Source organism: Chenopodium quinoa, unplaced genomic scaffold (genome assembly GCF_001683475.1).
Source record: "Chenopodium quinoa cultivar QQ74 unplaced genomic scaffold, ASM168347v1, whole genome shotgun sequence".
NCBI lineage: Eukaryota > Viridiplantae > Streptophyta > Magnoliopsida > Caryophyllales > Amaranthaceae > Chenopodium > Chenopodium quinoa.
The window spans coordinates 1,554,202-1,577,259 of NW_018743391.1; the positions used below are offsets into that span (position 1 = coordinate 1,554,202).

General features: G+C 36.4%; 1 protein-coding gene across 1 annotated transcript; it reads left to right on the top strand.

Moving 5' to 3' along the window:
- The first annotated feature begins 4,090 nt into the window (after positions 1–4,090).
- On the top strand, positions 4,091–22,723 carry LOC110738681 (mitochondrial proton/calcium exchanger protein-like). The gene is made up of 15 exons (XM_021919081.1): positions 4,091–4,734; positions 7,164–7,812; positions 7,954–8,266; positions 9,257–9,403; positions 9,490–9,578; positions 9,731–9,823; positions 11,651–11,777; positions 18,224–18,288; positions 18,405–18,579; positions 18,837–19,028; positions 19,126–19,173; positions 20,468–20,614; positions 21,815–21,897; positions 22,266–22,381; positions 22,570–22,723. The coding sequence occupies exons 2-15, from the start codon at positions 7,217–7,219 to the stop codon at positions 22,653–22,655; spliced, it is 2,277 nt and encodes a 758-aa protein (XP_021774773.1). The 5' UTR covers positions 4,091–4,734; positions 7,164–7,216; the 3' UTR covers positions 22,656–22,723.
- Positions 22,724–23,058: the final 335 nt, after the last annotated feature.

Here is a 23,058-nt window from a genome sequence, read left to right on the forward strand (position 1 = left end):
AAAAAAAATTGCTACAGTGAAGAAGAAAGCTCCTGCCAAGGTATCTGCTCTGCAATAAAATTAGTAATTAAGGTATTTAGGAGTTGATCAAAATTAGAAGATTTAAGCAATATTAATATGTTTATTGATGACATGCAATGTCTAGATGTAGCAATGGATCAAGTGGAAGTGGTCAAAGGTGTCATTGTGGATTTGTGGGCTAATAGTGTCAAAGACAAGGTCATGGACCAAAGATAACCGAGGAAGAAGGTCTCTAAACTTTACCGCTTCATTAATTAAATAATGCCAACTCATACCAAATTCCTTAAACGTTGATTATATTTTTTTTTCTTTTGCCACATGGGCACTGTAGTCCCTAAACTATGGTGACTCATTATTTTTTCACCAGAAAAAATCATGTAAGGGTGGCAGATGGACCAATTTGGTTCATTAAAAAGATGAGGGACCAAATGCTACAAATACAATAGTTGAGGGACCGTATTTTAGCTTATCTCAGAAATAAAGGTGTAAAATTTACCAGTCAAAATATAACACATTTACATAAGCTAAAAGTTAATGAGAAAAGAATATAATCAATCTATCTATAGATATAACTAAAGTAATTACCGTTGATGTCATTACTTTTCACATGTCAACCTCTTATAAAAAATTTTCCCGCCAAAACAATAATGACATCATTTTTTTGGGTTGTTAAATATCGCCCTCGAATATTTAACTAACGCCCGCAAAATAAAATAAAATTACGTATTTATCCTTATAATAATGATTATAAAAATAATAAATTTTACCTCAATTTCACACTTTTACTATACACAAAACTTTTTACCGTTCTCTCTAGTGGTCAACGGCCACTAACGCTCATCGGAAACAACCCCAACCACTGTGAGTTTCAAAATCAAACAAATTTTTTAAATTTTGCAAAATCAAATTCGTTAGATCTTATGGACAACGAAGAAATACCAGAAACACAATCTTAGACGCTCGCCAAAGGCTCGTCAAACCATACGAAATCGGTACGTCGCGATAATTTTTTTAAAAAAATTCGAAATCCAAGAAACGCCTAGAATTTTCGAATACCGTAGGTGAAACATCCTAGGTTATTCAAAAAAACTAGTCGTTTCAGCCTAGGATACTCTAAAAAACTAGGCGTTTCACCTCAAACGCCCAGATTTTTCATACAACCACACGATTGTTTGCACGAACTAGGTGTTTGAGCCTAGGACGTGTGAAAAATCTAGGTGTTTGTCGCGAATTCAGAAAATAATAATAATAATAACAAACATTTTCTCCGCCGGCGACCGACTTCCCTTTGTCCTTACTCGTCATTACCGTGACTGTGTAGATCATGAAACAAAGGTAAGGAGTTGGTGGTCAAAAGAGGAGGAGGAGGAGGTGGTGGTGGTGGTAGTGGTGGTTAGTATGAAGAGGTGGTAGTGGTGGGTCGTATGAAGAGGGGGGTAAATTGACGGGTAATTTTTTTTTTTTTTATTAAAAAGTGTAAATTTATAATTTTAATTTATTTTGAGGGCGTTAGTTAGATTTTTGAGGGCGACGTTTAGCTTTCACTATTTTATTTCTAACTTCATATTGAACCAAAGTGAAAATTTGACAAATGCATTAGAGCATCTCCAATGGTAAGCTACAAAGGCTTGCTTTGCCATGTCAACTTTTAGAGCTACAACCTTTTTAAGCTACAAAGTACTCCAATGGTAATTGTAGCTTGATTTGTCACATCAATATTATTTTTATTTAAAATTGTAAGAATAAAAAAATTAAATAAAATAAAATAAAAACTATGAAAAGTGAAAGATACAGATTAATTACAATCATTACATTGCAATTGAATTTGTTACGTGAAACCTATTGTTTTGTAAACTCCTATTAAAAAAAAAAATTCTTCTCACCAGAAAAAAAAAAGACAATATCACTTATCTATATGTCATTTCACTCATTTGATAATGATGAAAATAATATTTTAATATTTATTCTTTTAGAAAAAGATTAAAAAAATGATATTTTTAATTTAATTTATAAATGTTTAATATTTCCTAGCAAGTGTAGCTTAACTCAACAGTACTGCTCAAGAGAGTAGGTATTTCAATAGTGCTCCAATGGTTAAGCAACACTTTTATTATTTTTCATATTTGCAAGCAAGTCCTTAAAAAAAACCATTTGAGATGCTCTTAATGGTTAAAAATCTTTGTTATTATAAAATCGAGTTAAGAGTACAATTAGGTACTCAATTCTTGAAAAATTCACCTTTTGGTACTCAATTTTTTTTACTTTGCTTTTGGGTACTGAGTTAAGAATTCCGGCCAAAAAAAATAAATCAGCCAAAGAATTCAGTACCTTGTGTTAAAGAATTTAGTACCTTTGGTTAAGAGTATGTGGGCCCCATACCTAATTAAAAAATTAATATTTAAAAAAAAAATGTATTAAATTTGACTAAGAAACTAGCCGTTAGTTTCTCTATTTAAAGGGGCATGAACATGGCAGAATCACCATTGTTGCTTAACAAAATTCATCCAAAACCATTTGTCCCTGATTCAATTTCAATAAAAAAAAAAAAACAAAAACAGCAATACAGAATCTGTAGCAGTTTAACCAGCAACAAAATTCATCAAAACAGGTTCATTGACCATGTTTATTTAGGCAGAAATTCTTTAAGATTTTCCCAGATTTTGTAGAAAAAAAAAACACAGAAACAGAAGCTGCTGCTGCTGCTGGTACTTCAAGTCTGCCCCTGCTGCTGCTTCTTCTGTCCAGCCACAAAATCAGCCATTGTTGCTTAACAAAATTCATCCAAAACCATTGTCCCTGATTCAATTTCAAAAAAAAAAAAAAAAAAAAAAAACAAAAACAGCAAGACCGAATCTGTAGCAGTATATCCAGCAACAAAATTCATCAAAACAGGTTCATTGACCATGTTTATTTAGGCATAAATTCTTCAACAAGGTTTTCCCAGATTTTGTAGAAAATAATAATAATAAAAAAAACACAGAAACAGAAGCTGCTGCTGCTTCCCCTGCTGCTGGTACTTCAAGTCTGCCCCTACTACTGCTTCTTCTTCTGTCCAACCACAAAATCGGCCTCCTGCAAATTTGAAAAAACAGAAACAGTAAGGTGCATATCATGGTCTGCTGCCACTGTAACAGAAGGGCTATGCAAAGGATATCAAGGACAAATTTGTGAGAATTACAAATGCTACAATGGATGAACACACATAATATCATCCATAAACAGCAATGGATGAGCAGTTTGCACAGTTTGAACACCCATAATTTCATTTTCAGCTCCTCCCTGCTTCATTCTTCGTTAAACAGAACAATTACCATATTTTGAAGTTAGGCACTTCAAATGCACAACAAAAACACACACAACACCATCAATCACACATAAACAATTTCACCAAAACCTCCCCTGTTTTAGTGCGAAAAACATATAAACTAATCCAACCCTTGCGCATTGTAAACAACATGAAATCAACATTCTGCTACAATGGAACTTCCAAACTATGACATGGGCCACTAAGTCAAATGATCAACCAAAACTTATAAAAACTACATAATTAGGAACAACTTACAACAAGTTCATATCATTACCACTGCAGGACCAAAATTCTTAGTTTAACGGACCAAAATTCATACCCCCTAACTGTATGTAATTTGTATGAACCTAGTTCTGGGAATTCAGCCTCATAGAAGGATAACTTTGAATATTCTGTGAGGACACAAATTCAGCATATATACACAATTTCACCAAAACCTCCCATGTTTTAGTGCGAAAAACATATAAACTAATCCAACCCTTGCGCATTGTAAACAACATGAAATCAACATTCAACAACAACACTACCTTAATCCAACAACAAACAACGACAAAGCAACAAATTTAACACAAAAAACACAACCAATCGACATCATCAATTTGTTAAAAAAAACCCCAAAATATCGAAAACCCTAGGTCGCAACAAACATCAACAAATGGGCAAAAAATCCAAAATTTATATTAAATTAACAACATAAACGATGAGAAATTGAGCTTACCTAAAAAAAAATGGCGGCTTTTGGTGTCGTTTTCCCCAGAACCGAGCCCAAGGTTGCTCGTTGTTCTTCGAAAGTGACGCAACAATGTTTCCAGAAATGGGAAAAAATAAAGGAGCAAAAAGGGGGAATAAAGAAAAAGAAAAGGGAAAAAAATGAGTTGACCCGCGAATTTTTTAATCGGGTGGGGCCCACATACTCTTAACCAAAGGTACTAAATTCTTTAACCCATGGTACTGAATTCTTTGACTGATTTATTTTTTTTGGCCGGAATTCTTAACTCAGTACCCAAAAGCAAAGTAAAAATAATTGAGTACCTAAACGGTGAAAAAAGGAAGAATTGAGTACCTAATTTTGTGTTTTAACTCTATAAAATCATGAGAAAACCGATAATGCCACGAGTCATATAGACATGAGAGAATGAAATTTTCGTACGCAGCAATCTCAATTCCAACAAGGACAGTGACCTTCAAAACTTAAACCCCATTTATTTTTTTTTTATTTTTTTTTTTTAATTTAATAAAATTAAACTAAAACCCTCCCTCTCTTTCTCTCCACTCTCCAAACTCCACGCTTCATACTCAACTACACTATATTCTCTCTTCTCAATCTTCCTCTCTCTCTCCATATTTTTTTACTATCACTTTCTCATTTTTGTGCAGTTCATCTCACCATTTTCATTTCTAATCTTGTAAGTTCATCTAAATTTGTTTCGAGTTATTTGTTAATTTCGATTAATTGATGCTTAATTTGCTGTTAGTTTCACATTTTGTGCTAATTTTGTTTAACAATCATTTTCCTTGTTGCTGTATATGTCGTATAATTTTCTGAATGTAATTTTAGGAGAAATTAATTTTAGTGCTATATTCATTTATTTATTTGATCAAACACCATATATTTTATTAATGGCTATGAAACTATGAGTTGCAATCGATTTTTCAATCTAGGAATTAATTTAAGTACAAAGTAGTATTCATTTTTAACTTTGTTGAAGAAAAAAGAAAAATGATTGACACTTAATAATGCAGCCTCTGTTACTAATGCTCCGTACTCTTACATGTTTTACTGGTTTCCAGCTCGATTACATGAATTTGCGAAAAACATAAAATTCCATGATTTTGATTGTAAGTTGACTGTAGGAAGTGGCCGTACTGATGTCGGAGTGTGGCATGGGTACTTGAAGTGAAATGAAGAGTTCGAGCATTAAAAGTGAATTAAGATCGCTTCCTTGTTGATTTAAATGTAACTAATTATTTTAAAAGGAATGAAGCAATACTATTTTTTCAAAAACAAAAAAACAGGAAGGAATATTATTTTGTATATAATAATTGTGATTCAATATTATACAATAATCAACGTTTTATTGGGATTTTAGAGTGATTGTGATAAGAAAAATCATTTATATATATATCAGTTCTTCTAACCCCTGTTTAGGAAAATAGATTATCAATCAGTAAGATATGATGCTTGATTGACACAATACAGTATATTTTCCAGAAAACTAATGAGGGAAAATGCAACTAAAATCTAGTGCATAGAAATCAAACGCAACTTCTAATCACGATGGTCAATTAGTCAATTATGTCCTATGTTACTCGGCGGGTATGTTGTCCGACTCGGCTATTTTGTGAAAAAGTAATATGATTTTGAACTAAAATGAGGTGTACGAGTGGCATACCCATGTCCGAGTGTCTAGGGTCCGACACGAGTAGTTGAGGTAAAACGTAGAGTCCGAATAACATGGATTATGTCCTTAGAACTTTGCATAAAGGACTGTGGTAACAGTGGCAATCTAAGGGCTTTTTACATAAGAAAACAACTTGTTATGTGATTTTTTGTATTTTTTCCAACAATTCCTTCTAAGACATGTTTCGTCAAGAAACATTACCTTTTTCTTTTATATAATGTTCTAATTTGACCCTCAATCGATCATTGTATGTCCTTAAATTGCCCACTGAGGGATAGTATTGCCATCATTTGTCCTTTGGTTGACAAATTAAGTGAATTCTATGGTCAAAGTAAGTATCTTTTGCTTAGAGAGTTAAGGCCCCGTTTGATTTAACGTAAAACATTTTCAATGGAAAATTAGTTTTCATGGAAAACATATTTTCAAGGAAAAACACAATTGCAAATTAATTTTCCATTGTTTGGTTGCATACAAGAAAAGTCCAAGAAAAATAAAAAATAAGAGTGGAAATGTAGGGATGAATGAGAGGGAAGTAAAAAAAGAGGTAAGGAAGAGAGAGGAAAATGTGGCTTCCCTTATTTTTGGAAGGAAAATGTTTTCCATCATTAAAGATGGAATTTTCCACCCTTGAAAAATTGTTTTCCACTCCTTAACAAACCAAACAAAGGAAAATGGGAAAAAATGGAAAATTCATTTTCCATGAAAACCTTTTACATCAAACCAAACAGGGCCTAAGAGGTAGTGTCTAATAATATAGATTTATGTAAAAATAAATACCTTAGGGAAAATTATATAGTGACCCTATGCTTTGGCAAATCTCATTTGGTGGAACTTATTTATTTTGTTTGCCAATTTCTTTAGCAAACCCCTGATCTTGCTTATATACATACTAATTGTGATTAAATCAGATCCATGCATAAATGGCTAATTCGCTAACATAATTAAGTATAATAACTAACCTACCTTAATTAAACAATTAACCCTGCTAATCCATTCCCTGACAAAAAAAAAAAAAAAATTCCACCAAGTGGAATCTGCCAAAGTAAAGGTCCAAAATCTTTGTAGTTGCTGCTTTAAAAAAGTGATATATTCTCTATTTCTTGACAATGTCCCTTTTTTTTTTTAAAATGTTATTGCTGTTTTCTATAATCTCTATACTCTATGTGGATGACTGCACAACATGAACAGTATTTATATATCAAATATGATTGTTTAAAAGGGTTATTAATCTTTGGAAAGACAAACGTAGAAAAGAATAAATGGTGGAGGACATGTCTTATTAAGCATAACTAAGAAATGAATGCATCATATGGAGCTTTATAATTTCTTCTTTTCATTATTAGTGAACAAAATTACACTTTCACCTCTCTGTGCTGGTATACTTTTGCTGGGCCCTCATAATGGTGATAGTGACCAAATTGCTTTGAATGCAGGCTTGGCAAGTGTGAATGTGGTTTTTTCTGGGTGAAGGCAGGATATCTTGCTAATGGCAGCTAGAATTCTAGTGAGAAGGAAAAAATGTCTTTTAGATTATTTAAATGTCCAATTACGATATATCCAGATTTACCAGAGTGCTAGCCCTGACCAGTCCAGTCAGTATTTTAATTTTCGAAGTTTTAGCTCTACTGCAAACAGTGTTTCTTCAAAGACAAATCATGTGGATGAGGGAAATGCATTTTCATCTTTTAATCCTAAAAGCCAAGTAACAGACTTTTCTGCACAAGAAGTGTATAGGTCTACTCATTATGTAGTTAGGTCACCTGCTTATCAATATGATAGACAGAAAAATGGGATGCCAACGTCTATTGCATTGAGGTTACAATCCATACGTCATGCCTCCACTGCCACAGCTGGACAACCAGAGTATGATGATGATGAAAATGAAGAAGTTGCTGCTAAGAAGAGAAAGGATGCATCTCCAGAGGAATGTGATCAAGCTGTAGTCGGCTTAAGTAGTGCCAAAGCAAAAGTAAGATCTAAATTGCAGGATTCACAAAAGAGTGCAAAGAGTGTTCTGCATAGAGTGTGGGCTACACTTTTGGGAATAGGTCCTGCTATGAAAGCTATAGCTTCCATGAGCAGGTTAGTTGGCTTTTGTATTAATTAGGTGGTGCTCTTGCCATCCCTATAGGGCTGTAGATATTATTGGTTGACATTTGATGGGTCATCCCTATGGTTATTGAATGGCATGAATGCTCATCTTTTATATGATTCTGGATGCAGAGAGGATTGGGCTAAAAAAATGGTTCATTGGAATGAAGTTGTCAAATCAACCGCGCGTCATTATTGGTTGGGCTGCAAACTGTTGTGGGCAGATGTGCGAATTAGTTCAAGGTTGCTTCTTAAACTCGCTGGTGGAAAAAGTCTCTCTCGAAGGGAAAGACAACAGCTTACAAGGACAACAGCAGACATTTTTCGACTTGTTCCCCTTGCAGTTTTTGTCATTGTCCCATTCATGGAGTTTTTACTGCCAGTGTTTTTAAAGTTTTTTCCAAACATGCTTCCATCCACCTTTCAAGACAAGATGAGAGAGCAGGTTTGCTGTTCAGAATTAATTTTAAATATTAAACTTTTCCTTTTATGTTTTGAATACAAGGAAATTGTATTTAGGTCTTATGATTTTAAATGACTGATAAAGTTGGATAGTCAGTGTACTGGGTTTATATCTTTCCTTGATCATGTTATGTACAAATATAAATTAACTCTGCTTCATATGTTTGTGATGATTTATGAGGTCATTATCTATACTGCATACAACTCCATATGGACAAAAAGGCTTGAAACTTTTGATCCTGCACCTTTCACTTCTTTTTCTGCAGCTCATCATGAAATACCATTTCCTCAATGTCTGGAAACCAGTCTCCAGCCTAGGGTTATTGGAAGGAGAACAGAAAGAGGGGGGGGGGGGAGGGGGATCAAATGAACAATACACCTGCAGTTGCTATTTGCAATTTTGCAAAAAGGTTATTTCAGAAGGTCCTTGATCTGATGCCAACTGCTTTTTACTCTAACGGATAGGAGTGCAAATTGAATGAACTTATTCATCTTTTGGAGAGAAAGGGTAATTATTATAATTATTTATTTATTTAGGCACTTGGCCATCCCTAAAAAAGGGTATATGCACTTGACCAAACCCTATCCTTTTTAGCTGGCTATCACTTGAAATGTGTTGCTTATGCAGATTAGATCCAGTCCTGTTCTTGTTATAGTATTATCTATTTATCTTGTTGGAAGCTATATGATGTGTTGATGTAAGATTTGGGTTTCATGGTTATTGAAGAGATTTCTATCAAATCGATACTTGTCTGAGTTAATCAAACCATGTCCAAGAAAACTTGATTCTACTGCCAGATATTAGATAGGTGGTGTTCTGCAAATGATGACATACCTGGGATGGTTATTTTATTCATACCTGGGGTGTTCTTGTCAGGGATAGTGATTGTGTAAATATCTATGTGGTATCTCATAATGCACTTAACATTATTGCTAGCATAATATCTTCATTAACAATGGATGCATCTTATAGGACGCCTTAAAGCGAAGACTAACTGCAAGAATAGAATATGCAAAGTTTCTTCAGGACACTGTTAAACAAATGTCCAAAGAAGTGCAAAATTCACACAGTGGAGAGATGAAGAAAACTGCTGAAGACCTTGATGAGTTTTTGAACAAAGTAGGTTGATATTATTTTGAGTTTTTTATTTTATTTCTTTGCTCTTGGTGTTCATCTTGTATTGAGGCAAATAAATGCTGTTTTAGGTTAGAAAAGGTGATAGTGTCTCAAATGAAGAAATATTGGGCTTTGCAAAGCTATTCAATGATGAACTCACCCTTGATAATATCAGCAGGTTCATTTCTTTCCTCTGCTGCAATCTGTGTAGCTGTTATCAGTATTGACCGTCTTTTTTTGCGCAACCCCTGCCTAGTGTTGTTTCCTTCCTCACTATTGATGCAATTATACAAAAAAGGCTATTAATGCATTTCTGACTTTCTGTTTCAGGCCACGATTAGTGAACATGTGTAAATATATGGGAATCAGTCCTTTTGGTACAGATGCATATTTGCGTTACAATCTTCGTGATAAGCTGAAGCGGTAAGTTTAATTTTCATCATTGTCATGGCTGAAGTGATCTATTAGATGGACTTGCATGGGGACAATAACTATTGAAATCGCTACTCCATCCGTTCGTAATAATCGCAATAGTAGGGCTTGCACACGGTTTTAGGAAATTTATAGAGTAGGGATCATAGGGTGAATTTTATAATATAAAGTATAGTTGGTGGAGCCATGGAGATACATTTAATTGTTAGTTGGAGAGAGAAATAATAAAAAAAAAGTACTCCCTCTGTCCCTTTTTTACATTCTTCCTTTCCTTTTTGGGTATTCCAAAATTACATTCCTCCTTTCCTTTTTTAGTAAGTATTTTTTTTTTCAAATATCCCAAATTATCCCTCTTTTTCTGTTTTGTAATTAATGTTCACTCTTACTTTCCTATTTTCACTTTTATTTTCCTCTAAAAAAAATTAAGAATCCTTGTGCCTAAATTTAGATGATTATGATTGGTTCTTAATTTTCCAATAGGAGCTTTTTTTTTTTCTCTCTCGAAGGATTGATGACATGGCATCATTAAATATTAATTTATCTTTGTTTTACTCAAAGACATTATTTAATGTTTTGTACTTCCCATTGTGTTTTGTTTTATTGTTATTTGTTTTATTCTTAGTTCCTTAATTTTCGTGTAATTTTACAAACAGGAATGTAAAAAAGGGACGGAGGGAGTAGTATAAGTGGGGTAAGAACTAAGAAGGATAGAGATGTATTAAAATATTTATGCAAGTGGGGTTAGTGGGAGAGAGAAGAAATATAATAGTGGTGGATTCTTACTAAATTAAGAATTGTTACAATTATTATACATCAATATCTAAATATTTGAAGTATAGTTGAACAGTATTGAAAATAGGATTAAAAAAAAAATCCTTGACATTACTTCATATTAAAAAACACATGAACAAGTCATGATCTTCTCTTTCGTACGTATGAGAAGGGCATCGCCAAGAATAAAGAGAAAAATGTAAAAATAAATATACAATAACTGGAAGTATAAGACGCATTATTGGAACCATTCTTTGATGATTTCACTATACGAGGTTTTGTATCATTCACGCATTCCCCTTGACCATCTTTTGTGATTTATACATAAGGTAAACTTAAATCATTTGACAGAATTTTTTATATTCATCTCAATATATACTTTCAAAATATCAAAATTTTTACTAAAAGATTATATAAGATACTTTTTCCGTTTTTATTTCTTTGTATTTTGGTTGTGCATATTTGCTAATGCATATCTTTGATTGTTGATATCTTTAGTTGCGTAGTCAAAATTATAAAAATTAATATTCTTATGATCGTATCATTCATTGAGAGGAATCAAACAAGACCCTGAAGGTGGTGGAGCAGGCGTGCAAGGCTTAAGAGCGGGCGCTCCTAGCTGAGAAGCGGGTCCTTATTATGGAGCGGGCGCTCCCAGCTGGAAATCCGTTTTAGGTCAAAAGGCTTTTCCAAAGGTTGTAACGTAAGGGAGAAAGGGTGAGGGTAGGCTTAAAATTTAGAATTGGTGGTATTCCTAATTAGTGAAGCAAAAGGGTGATCAAACCTTCTCTTCATAACCAAACATAGGATATGAAATGTGCATTGACAAGCGAGAAATTCCAAATGGTGCATTTGTAAAAAAAAAAAACGTAGGGAGTCTCACTGTCAAATGTAATTAAAAAATGAAAAAAAAAAGTGCAAAAATAGTATGCAGATTTATAGATTATGTCTAATTATAGAATGCATTGTGTATTATGTAGTGAAGGGTTTTTTTACTTTTGCTCATGTTTTCTGTTTCCTTGTTTTCTGGTTAAATTGAAACCACAGAATTAAAGCTGATGATAGGTTGATTCAAGCAGAGGGTATTGAGTCACTTTCAGAAGCTGAACTTCGTGAAGAATGCAGAGAACGTGGCATGCTTGGAATAGTTTCAGTGGAGGAAATGCGCCAGCTGGTATGCTTTTTCTCACAAATATTTTTCTCTTATCACTTCCAATTGTTTCTTTAAACATCATTTTGTAAGTGATTTACTTGGTGTGAGTAATGTAGTTGTTTGATGTTGTGAATAAATAATCTTCCTTAATAGGCCTCACTTTGTGGGCATATCTAAGCAATTCTTCCTGTTATGTTTACAGAATATTACTCATGGAGTGTTTTTTGATAAATAAAAGCTTTTTCTTTGTTTAGTGAGATTCCATCATACTGCTTTGATATTGTGGGTGATGCTCTTTTCGAAGAGAAGCTGACCATAAGATATATTTTCATTCGAAAATTCAATCTTTTTCTCAATATTGTACCTGTGACTCTTTGACTTCACACTAATCAACCTTTGTCATAATTCATTGCATCACATATAAATCTTATACTTTTAGCCAGGACGGAAATTTCATCAAATAATAGCAACCTCAACGGTTGGGAAAATGTTGCTTGCAAACATATAAAAATCTCAAGCTAGTAGCTACACTATTGTTACACATATTGTTAATAAGCTTTGGCAAACAAATTTGTTTTGTAGAGCAAACTAAGTTGGTATTTGTTATGACGGATGTGAGGGAGAAACAAAATAAGAATGTATTAACAAGAACACACAGATTTACGTGGTTACCAATTATCAAATTGGCTACCTCCACGGACAGACGAGAGAAAAACCTTTTATTGATCTTGAGGATCTTTTCCAGATTCCAGATTATATATTACAAAGTGATATTGAATATCCCCATGAATATATCCCATGATTCCCATGAGTATCACCATATGAAATACTACTTATGGAATGAATGAATGAATATGACTAATCCTAAGGGGTATTTATAGACCTCCTAACCTTGGAGCCCAAGGTAAACTTTACCATGGTGCCCAAGTATAACACTTGGTGCCCAAGTTTAACACTTGTTGCCCAAGGATTGGTGCCCAAGTAAGACACTTGGTGCCCAAGGTAGTCATATTCATGTGCCATATAATCTTATTCAAGGCATAATTTAACAATCTCCACCTTGACTTGAATCCTCTCACAAAACCAGATGCATTGATCACAATGCCCAGACTCTCCCTATAACCAGATTTGTCCCAAAAGACAACCATACCAAATTTGCCCCGTAGGACACCAAATTAGCTCATAAGAGCTCCAGATTAGCCCCCGAGGGCTACTAACAACCTCGAACATTTAGTAAGTTCAAACAATGTTGAAACTTACTCTGCTGAACCGGCTTGGTGAACATATCGGCAGGGTTATTAGCAGTACCTACTTTCTTCACCTTAATTCTCGTCTCACTTCGCAAGAAATGATATCTGACATCAATGTGCTTAGTTCTCTCATGATGTACTTGATCCTTGGCCAAGCATATTGCACTCAAACTGTCACAATACACCGTTGCCTGATCATGATGTATTTTTAAATCACTGACTAGTCCTTTTAGCCAAATTCCCTCCTTAGCCGCTTCTGTCAAGGCCATGTACTCTGCTTCGGTAGTAGATAAAGTCATTGTAGGCTGCAAAGTAGCTTTCCAACTAACAACAGAACCACCAAGAGTGAACCAGTCATAGACCTTTTACCATCTACATCCCCAGCATAATCGGAATCCGAAAAACCTGTAACTAAGCATGCCACATCACTACCATAAATGAGACCAACATCAGACGTACCTCTAAGGTAACGAAAAATCCTCTTCACTGCTTGCCAATGCTCCTTACCAGGGTCACTCATGAACCTACTGACAACACTGACAGCATGTGCAAGATCCGGTCTAGTGCAAACCATAGCATACATCAAACTCCCTACTACACTAGCATAGGGAACCCGAGACATGTACTCCTTCTCCTCAACCGACTTAGGCGCAAAAGCAACCGATAAATGAACATTGGCCGCACTTGGAGTATCTATAGGCTTAGCCGTTGACATGCCGAACCTAGACAAAATCTTCTCAATGTAACCTTTTTGTGATAAGAAAAGTTTCTTTTGACTCCGATCCCTATAAATCTCCATGCCCAAAATCTTTCGAGCCGCACCTAAATCCTTCATTTCGAACTCGGCACTGAGGAGGCCCTTCAACTTCTGAATATCAACTTGTTTCTTGCAGCTATCAACATATCATCTACATATAGGACTAAGTAGACGAGATCCATCTGCCAACTTGTTGTGGTATACACAACAATCATACGGACTCCTGTTGTAGCCTAGCTCCACCATGTAGCTATCAAATTTCTTGTACCATTTCCTGGGAGATTGCTTTAGCCCATATAAGGACCTTTTCAACTTGCAAACAAATTCTTCCTTTCCCGGAACTTGAAAATCATCTGGTTGGGTCATGTATATATCCTCTTCCAACTCTCCATGTAGGAAAGCTGTTTTAACATCTAGTTGCTCAAGTTCCAACTCCCGATGTGCAACCGTTGCTAGTAGTACCCTGATTGAAGTATGTCGAACCACAGGTGAGAATATCTCATTGTAGTCTACTCCTTCCCTTTGTGTGAACCCTCTTGCAACTAATCGAGCTTTATACTTGATCCCCTCCTCAGATTTTATCCCCTCCTTTTTCTTGAAAACCCATTTACAAGGAGGCCTTTGAACAAGATCCCAAGTCTTATTCTTGTGAAGTGACTCAATTTCGTCTCCCATTGCAGCAAGCCAATGGGTAGACTCCGTACATGTAACCGCTTCAATATAAGTAGATGGCTCGTAGACATCCACTTCTTTGGCAACCTGTAGTGCACAAGCCACCATGTCTTCAAAACCAAACCTATTTGGAGGTTTCCCAAAATTCGCCCTTTTAGAGCGATCCAGAGCTAGACCAAGTTTTTTCAAAATTGGTGTTGAAGAAATATCGTGTTGAACATCTTCTTCCTTTCCCTCATCACTCTCATCATGAGTGACTTGCTGCTCCACCTGTTTGTCAACACTACCACTATCTGATCCAATTGTGGATTTTACAATAAGGTTAAACATAGAATTTTCATCAAAGACAACATTTCTACTAAGTATAACCCTATTCTCCGATGGGGACCATATTCTATATCCTTTAACCCTATCTCCACACCCTACGAATACTCCCCTTTTTGCTCGTGGTTCCAACTTACCCTCATTTACATGATAATAAACATTGCAACCAAAAGCTTTCAAAATTGAGTAATCAGCAGGCTTACCAGACCACACCTCATAAGGTGTTCTAAGGTTAATTCCAGTATGCGGTCCACGGTTGATCAGATAACATGTCGTACTGACTGCTTCTCCCCAGAATCTTCTAGTCAATCCAGCATTAGAGAGCATGCATCGAGCCCTCTCCAAAAGTGTCTGATTCATTCGTTCTGCTACACCGTTTTGCTGTGGTGTATCCCTTACCGTGTAATGCCTAGCAATCCCTTCGTTTTTGCAAAACTCGTCAAAATCAAACCAACAAAATTCCAGACCATTATCGGTTCGTAGCTTCTTAATCTTCTTCCCAGCTTGCTTTTCCACTAACGCCTTCCACTGTTGGAAATTCTTGAAAGCTTCACTTTTGTCTTTCATTAAGATCACCCAAGTTTTTCTTGAAAAATCATCAATGAACGACACAAAATATCTGTGACCTCCCAACGATTCCACACGTGAAGGGCCCCAACAATCCGAGTGAATATAATCAAGAGTGCCTTTAGTTCTGTGAATGCCTTTAGGAAATTTGCTATGATGTAATTTCCCAAAACACAATGCTCACAAAAGTCAAGGTCCGTGACCTTATGACCACTTAGAAGATCTGCCTTGGAGAGGATTTGTATTCCTCTCTCACTCATATGTCCAAGCCTCATGTGCCATAACCTGGTCATATCCCCTTTCTGCATTTTAGATGAAGCAACCGCAACTGAATCTGATAGAGTGTACCCTTGTAGAAAATACAAGGTACCATGCTTGACACATTTTAGGACTACATTTGAACCCTTGCAGACATACATTACTCCACCTTCACCCCTGAAACTGCTAAGAGAAATCAAATTCTTAGTCATTTGTGGAACATGCCTGAATCATGTGTCCGGATCTTGATGGAGCCTATCCCAATTGCCTTGCAGATTGCATTATTGGCCATTGAAATATTTCCCCCATCTACCTTCTCGTAGGTAGTAAACCACTTTCTACGTGGACATATATGGTATGATGCTCCATAATCTAGAACCCACACATCGGTATAATGTGTTTGTTCACCTGCAACTAGAGCTATGTCATCTTCAGAATTCGAACTGCTACAGCAGCAGAGCCAGACTTTTCTTGCGATTTAGCTCTCCTGGGACATTCCCTTTTCCAATGCCCCTTTTCTTTACAGTAATTACAGACAACAGTTGGTTTAGAACCTTCCTTGAAACTTTCGGGTTTCTTATTTTTCCTTTTCCCGGCATTTCCATGCCCCTTACCTCCACTGGCCATATTAATCCAGAGGCTTGATTGTACTGCCAGATGCCTTATGGCGTAGTTCCCTAGTATGAAGAGCAGATCTAACTTCTTCTAGGGTCACAGTATCTCTACCATTAATGAAAGATTGCACAAAATTTTCATATGAAAGCGGTAAAGAGACTAACAGTAATAAAGCTGCATCCTCATCATCAACCTTAATATCAATATTACGCAATTCTAGCAAAATTGTATTCAATTGATCTAGGTGATCTCTGAGAGGTGTACCTTCATTCATACGCAGACTGAACAGGCGTTGCTTCAAAAGCAACTTGTTGGTTAGAGACTTTGTCATGTACAAACTCTCCAATTTCAACCACGATGCGGTTTCCTCCTGCGCGACCTCGGTGATGATATCGTCTGCAAGACACAACATTATTGTCGAGTGTGCCTTCTCCTCCAGAATGGTCATATCAGCGGTTTCCGGACCCACTGACTTCTTTGTCAATGGTGCCCACATCCCTTGTTGCTTCAGCAACGCCCGCATCTTGATCTGCCATAGGCTAAAACTATTTCTCCCCGTGAACTTGTCGATTTTCACATTCACCCCAGACATCTCCCTCACTAAGATTGAACCTTAGCTCTGATACCACTTGTTATGACGGATGTGAGGGAGAAACAAGATGAGAATGTATTAACAAGAACACACAGATTTACGTGGTTCACCAATTATCAAATTGGCTACCTCCACGGACAGACGAGAGAAAAACCTTTTATTGATCTTGAGGATCTTTTCCAGATTACAGATTATATATTACAAAGTGATATTGAATATCCCCATTCAATATCCCCATGAATATATCCCATGATTATTCCCCATGAGTATCACCATATGAAATACTACTTATGGAATGAATGAATGAATATGACTAATCCTAAGGGGTATTTATAGACCTCCTAACCTTGGAGCCCAAGGTAAACTTTACCAAGCTTGGTGCCCAAGTATAACACTTGGTGCCCAAGTATTACCAAGATTGGTGCCCAAGTAAGACACTTGGTGCCCAAGGTAGTCATATTCATGTGCCATATAATCTTATTCAAGGCATAATTTAACAGTATTTTAATTGATATTATTTAAATTTAAAATCAAAAGTTTAATTGACAAATAGTCCATTAGAGCAAAAAGTAGCACAAGGCATACTAGAGCAATGGAGTTCCTGCTGCACCTGGGTGCTCCTTTTTGAAGGGCACTGAATACATCTAAAAAAATTGAGTGAAGTGTGCCCCTTTGAATGCATCGCCTAGTGCAAAAAAAGTGTTTTGCCTTAAATTCCTAATTGCCTGGCGCGCTATTTTAAACAATGGATCTGCTGCACCTAGGTGCGCCTTGGCTTAGTACCTTAGGCACTCTTTTTTAAACAATGGACATGGCAAGCTATAATGTGTTGCTCTAAGAGCATTCCCAACCTTGGTAAAAGATTTTATACCATCCTTCTTTCTCTACTACTTTCTGACTCCTCCACATCATCTATATCATCCCATGATTTCTTTGCATCAAAACTTCATCTCACTCATCCCGTCATAAAACAAAAAAAAAAAAAAAAAAAAAAAAAAAAAAAACTTCATCCCACTCATAAATATTAAAGAAAGTTACCTATCTTTCGCTTTCCTATGTTTCCTCTCTCCTACAATAGATTAGTTTTTGTATCAAAATATGTCAAATGGGTGTCTATTTAAAGCTCCAAAAAATCATTAAGTATAGTGTTTAATTTTTTTTTTAATTATTTATTTAAAGAAATACTGTAGCTGTTAAAACTAAAATACAACAGTAAATATTTGTGGATCAAGGCATGGTATGTACCGTATTGTGGTATAATTTCATTAATGCCTTCGGTGGAGTTACATGGTAGGGATTGTTACCATTTTTCCATCCCATGTTGCTCAGCTGTACTACTGACTTTTTAGTAGAAATTACCCCAAAAATAATGATTTTAATAAGAGGCTACGATTTGTACTGAATATAAAGGGTTATTAACTTCTGTCTGCAGCTTCGCGACTGGCTGGATCTGTCCCTCAATCACTCTGTCCCGTCTTCCTTGTTAATCCTTTCCAGGTAGCGTACACTAACATATGGATGTGTGTGAAGTATGATTAGAAAGCTTTGTGAAACTTAAAAGGTACATGAAATCATCATCCTCTTTTTATTTTTTTATTTTTTTTGGGTAGCAGGGCTTTTATGGTGTCCGGAAAGCTGAAGCCCGAAGAGGTCGTGCAGGCAACTTTGTCTTCTCTTCCAGATGAGGTTGTAGATACCATTGGTGTCACATCTTTGCCCTCTGAAGATTCTGTTTCGGAGAGGAGGAGGAAATTGGAATACTTGGAGATGCAGGAGGAGCTAATTAAGGTGTTGACTCCTATTCTGTTATGCTCATTTAGTCCCTCCTCCCTCTCACTCCTGCATATCATTTTGCAAAAAATTGCTTTGTACGAATTTTGGTTACTTTCTTAAAGACCTATGGTTATACTGAAACCGTACGTAAGGAACTTCTGGTTCCTTTGTTTTTTGGTTTTGTGGGGAGGGGGCTGTGGAGATTATGCCGTTCTCTTTCTTTTCACCTTGGTATTCGATTATAGATTTTGCTTTATCTGATTAACTCACAGGATGAAGAAGAGAGGAACGAAGAAGATGCCGAGACCAAAGGCTCTGCAAAGGATGACATAGATGTTGCATTGAAAGAGATGAACATCACAACAGCAAGAGAATCACAAGAACAAGCAAGAATAAGAGCAGCTGAAAAACAAGAACAGCTCTGTGAACTCAGTCGTGCATTGGCTGTTTTGGCTTCTGCTTCTGTATGATAATTGTAGAAACCTTGTTTTCTTCAGTCATGTAACCTGTTGAATTGACTAATCTGAATTGATACTGAGTACATTTGTATTAACTTTGCAGTCAGTGAGCGGGGAACGTGAGGAGTTCCTGAGGCTCGTCAACAAAGAGGTATGCACTAGTATTAATATACACTGATCATATATATCCTGAAGGTGCTAATTCTAATTTTGGGTTTTCTTCGTTTATCATTAGCTTTATTATGCGAAAATTATATTTTATTTTGGTGGAGGGAGGGTGGATCAAAGAACGGCATAGTACTCTCTATGCTTTTCGGTTCGTTGCTGCCACTTACTTCACACTCACGTCAGAAGACACATAAAGTCTTGCTAATTAAAAGAGAGTAGAATGCTTATCATTATAAGGATTACTTTGTAGTGCTTGAGAGAAGGACAAGTGAGTTTTCTTGAATGTATGTACAGATGCTTATAATTCCTAGAGGTTTCTACGCACTTCCTTACAAGTTCTGGTCTAGGCTCTCCTAGGTACATGCTTCCGGAAATCCCCATAAAATTCCTAGCCTCTAAGTAATTACAGTTGGGCTGCCAAGAACTCTAGAATTTATCCGGGATTCGACAAAATAGTAGCTCAACCATTATCCTCATTGACCCAAAAAATGGTGGACCCTCAAGTTTTAGCCCAATTGAAGCTCGTCTAGGCCCATTATTATGTTACCGTCATTTTGAGTGTTCAGAAGAAATATATGCGAATTCCAAAATATAATTTCCCCCAATCGAAGGAAGTCAATGAGTGCTCCCTATGTTGCTATACCCACACACCCAATGATACATGGGGACTATGAGTTAGACCATGACATCTCGCTCTGTATTTATTTTATGTTTGTGTGACTGAGCTCCGCAATCATTTTTCTTTGGGGTTCTTTATGTTTCTTTGGCTTGATTTTGGTATTTTAAAATTATCATATGTATATATCATGTACATAGTATGGGTTATGTTTGAGATTTATTTCATTACTCAAAGTTGGAACTTTGATATCTCGTGATTAACTTGACAGCTGAATTTAGCTGCCTAATTTTTACTACCTATCGTGAAGATTATTTGGGTCAGATTTATACTGCTTGCATATTGATTTGTGAGCATGTTTATTTACCCTAAACACATGCTCTCTGGTGGTGGCGTCTATGCTTTCCCTTTCACCCAATCTGCCATCAAAAAAAGTGGAAAAGGAGCATTGCTAGAAATAAATGATATGCTTCTATGTTCTATTACTGGGTTTTAGTGTGACCAAGTACCTCCTACAGAATTGTACTTGAAACATATTCTTGGAAATAGAGCAAACTGAATATGGAAAATCACCTCTAAGAAATTGTACACTTCTGTGCAAAATTTTCGTTTTTATGATCTTGCTTCATTTCTGGTGTTTGGTATTCGTTGATCCTTTCAGATAGATCTGTATAATACCATGGTTGAGAAAGAGGGTACTGATGGTGAAGCCGATGCTCTGAAAGCGTATAAAGCTGCTCGAGAAGAAAGTGACCATGCTGCTGAAGTAGCTGTTCGGGACAAGGCTTCATCAGCTCTCATAGAACAGGTAAGTTTGGATTTTCTATAGATTCATGATCCAATGCTGATTACTTTTAGCATTAAACCACTTTTTAAGTTTTTCTTAGGAAAATTTGAATTTTAGTACCTCGAATAAGGGGGTAATTGAATTTTAGTACCCATCTAAAATTTTATTTTAAATTAGTACCTCCAAAATGACAAAACTATAGGTTTCACTACCTCCGTCTAGTTCCGTTAAGTTTTCCGTTAGTGGGGCCCATTATCTAATTATTTAATAATTTAATTTATTAAAAAAAAAAGAAAAAACATTTTATAAAAAAAAAAACTTTAAAAAATAAAAACAGCCACTGACACCAGCGCCGGCGCCGGCTTCCGGCTGTTGGTGGCCGAATTCCCCTGGCACCGGCGCCGGCCACCCCTTCCCTTTCCCTCCCTGTTTTCCCCTTCCCTGGAGCAAAGCCCAGCCACAGCAGCTGCCGCCGCGGCCAGGCAGGAAGCCCAGCCACAGCAGCTGCCGCCGCGGCCAGGCAGGAAGCCCAGGGGTGCCATAAACCCACCACCCACGAACACCCGAAACCAGAAACCCACCACACCCCACCACCCACGAACCCCCAAAACCCACAACCCCACCACCGACGAACCCAGAAACCCACCACCCCACAACCGACGAACCCAGAAACCCCTAAAACCCACCACCGCACAACCGACGAACCCAGAAACCCCTAAAACCCACAACCGACGAACCCTAAAACCCCATATACGAAACCCACCTTATCTGAAATCCACCACATCGCCGCGGCCAGGAACGAGGAAGGGGAAGGGGAAAACAGGGAGGGAAAGGGAAAGGGAGGGGGTGGGGTGCCGCGGCCAGGAACGAGAATGGGAGGGAAGATGGTGGTGGTTGCGCTAGGGTTTCGGGGAAGGGGTGGCCAGCGCCGGTGTGGCTGATTTTTTTTTTTTTTTAATTATTTTATTAGTTTTTTTTTTTTTTTTTTTTTTTCTTATAAAATGTTTTTTTTTTTAATAAATTAAATTATTAAATAATTAGATAAAGGGCCCCACTAACGGAAAACTCAACGGAACATGGACGGAGGTACTGATATCTATAGTTTAGTCATTTTTGAGGTACTAATTTAAAATAAAATTTTAGATGGGTACTAAAATTCAATTACCCCCATATTTGAGGTACTAAAATTCAAATTATCCTTTTTCTTATTCATGCTGGTAGGTTGATGAGATGCTTCAGAAACTGGAAAAAGAAATTGACGATGTGGATGCCAAAATAGGTGATCGCTGGCAGCTACTAGACAGGTGAATTAGTTAACTGCTTTGGATATTATTTCAATTTATCTTCAGACTTATAATTTGTAAGTAGATAACAAAAAGTTTATGTAAATAATGTATGTATACAAACTCATATAAAATCTACTTGCATGACCTTCTGGAGTCTCTTAAAAGCGGTGAATGTAAATGAAGCTAAGATGCTTGGTAGCCATAATGAAATAATTGGATGCTCGTTGGCTTCTTCTTTCAAGTTGTTTGAAAATTCTAAAAATGAGTACAGGATTACATTTCAAGGTTTTGCAAGCTAGTAACTTGATATTTGGAGATGGATAGAAAATTAGAAATTGATGCCATTATCTGCAAGTCTCACTATAACTAACACTTTTACTGCACAGGGACTTTGACGGGAAAGTGACACCTGAGGAAGTGGCTGCTGCTGCTATGTACTTGAAGCACAGATTTGGCAAGGAGGGTGTTGAAGAGTTAATTAGCAACCTTGCAAAAGATAGAGGTAAATTACTAAGCAAAGCGAGACAATCTATACATAGTCTTTGATTAATAAGGCGGGTAATGTGTGTGATAATTTTTGCCCTGAATGTTATCTGATGGCTATTGTACTGTTTCTCATATTACATATAAGTACTTTCTAAACAATAATCAAGCTAATAAAAAAGATTTATATAACTGATGTTGCACCAGATGGAAAGATTCTTGTTGAAGACATTGTCAGATTGGGCCACCGAGCTGAGGATGACAACACAACTGAGCCAGAGAGACGAGACTGATATCAAGGCTTGCCTTTACCTTTTATATTGATGCTCTAGCTTCCCCCATCCTATAGGTTACCATTTAATGAACCACAAGTATTAGAAGTATATTAACCCCGATATAGAAATTGGAGCTCCCGCATCTGTTTTAAAATGGTGCTGGTGTTGCTCTGTTTATATAGGCACTACAGCTGGTCTTACAATCCCAGTAGTTTGTAAGAATTGTAACTCTCAACGCTAATATAAACCATAAATTTATTTCCTTGTTTTTTCTAGTTATTATATCTACTGTCTGTCAATCTTTTCAGAGTACATCTGATGGTTTCATTGCAGCAATAACCGATAATTAATTAGTACTCTATTTTTTTTCAATCACTGTAACCTACTCGTATCATTTTTTTTCTTCGTAAATTTTTTCATG

Bases quoted from the DNA above. Each gene is read 5' to 3' on its own strand.
- LOC110738681 (XM_021919081.1), top strand. From the start codon at position 7,217: ATGGCAGCTAGAATTCTAGTGAGAAGGAAAAAATGTCTTTTAGATTAT. The intron at 18,289-18,404 runs GTAGCGTACACT...TTTGGGTAGCAG, and splicing joins TCCTTGTTAATCCTTTCCAG to GGCTTTTATGGTGTCCGGAA. The intron at 21,898-22,265 runs GTGAATTAGTTA...TTTACTGCACAG, and splicing joins CGCTGGCAGCTACTAGACAG to GGACTTTGACGGGAAAGTGA.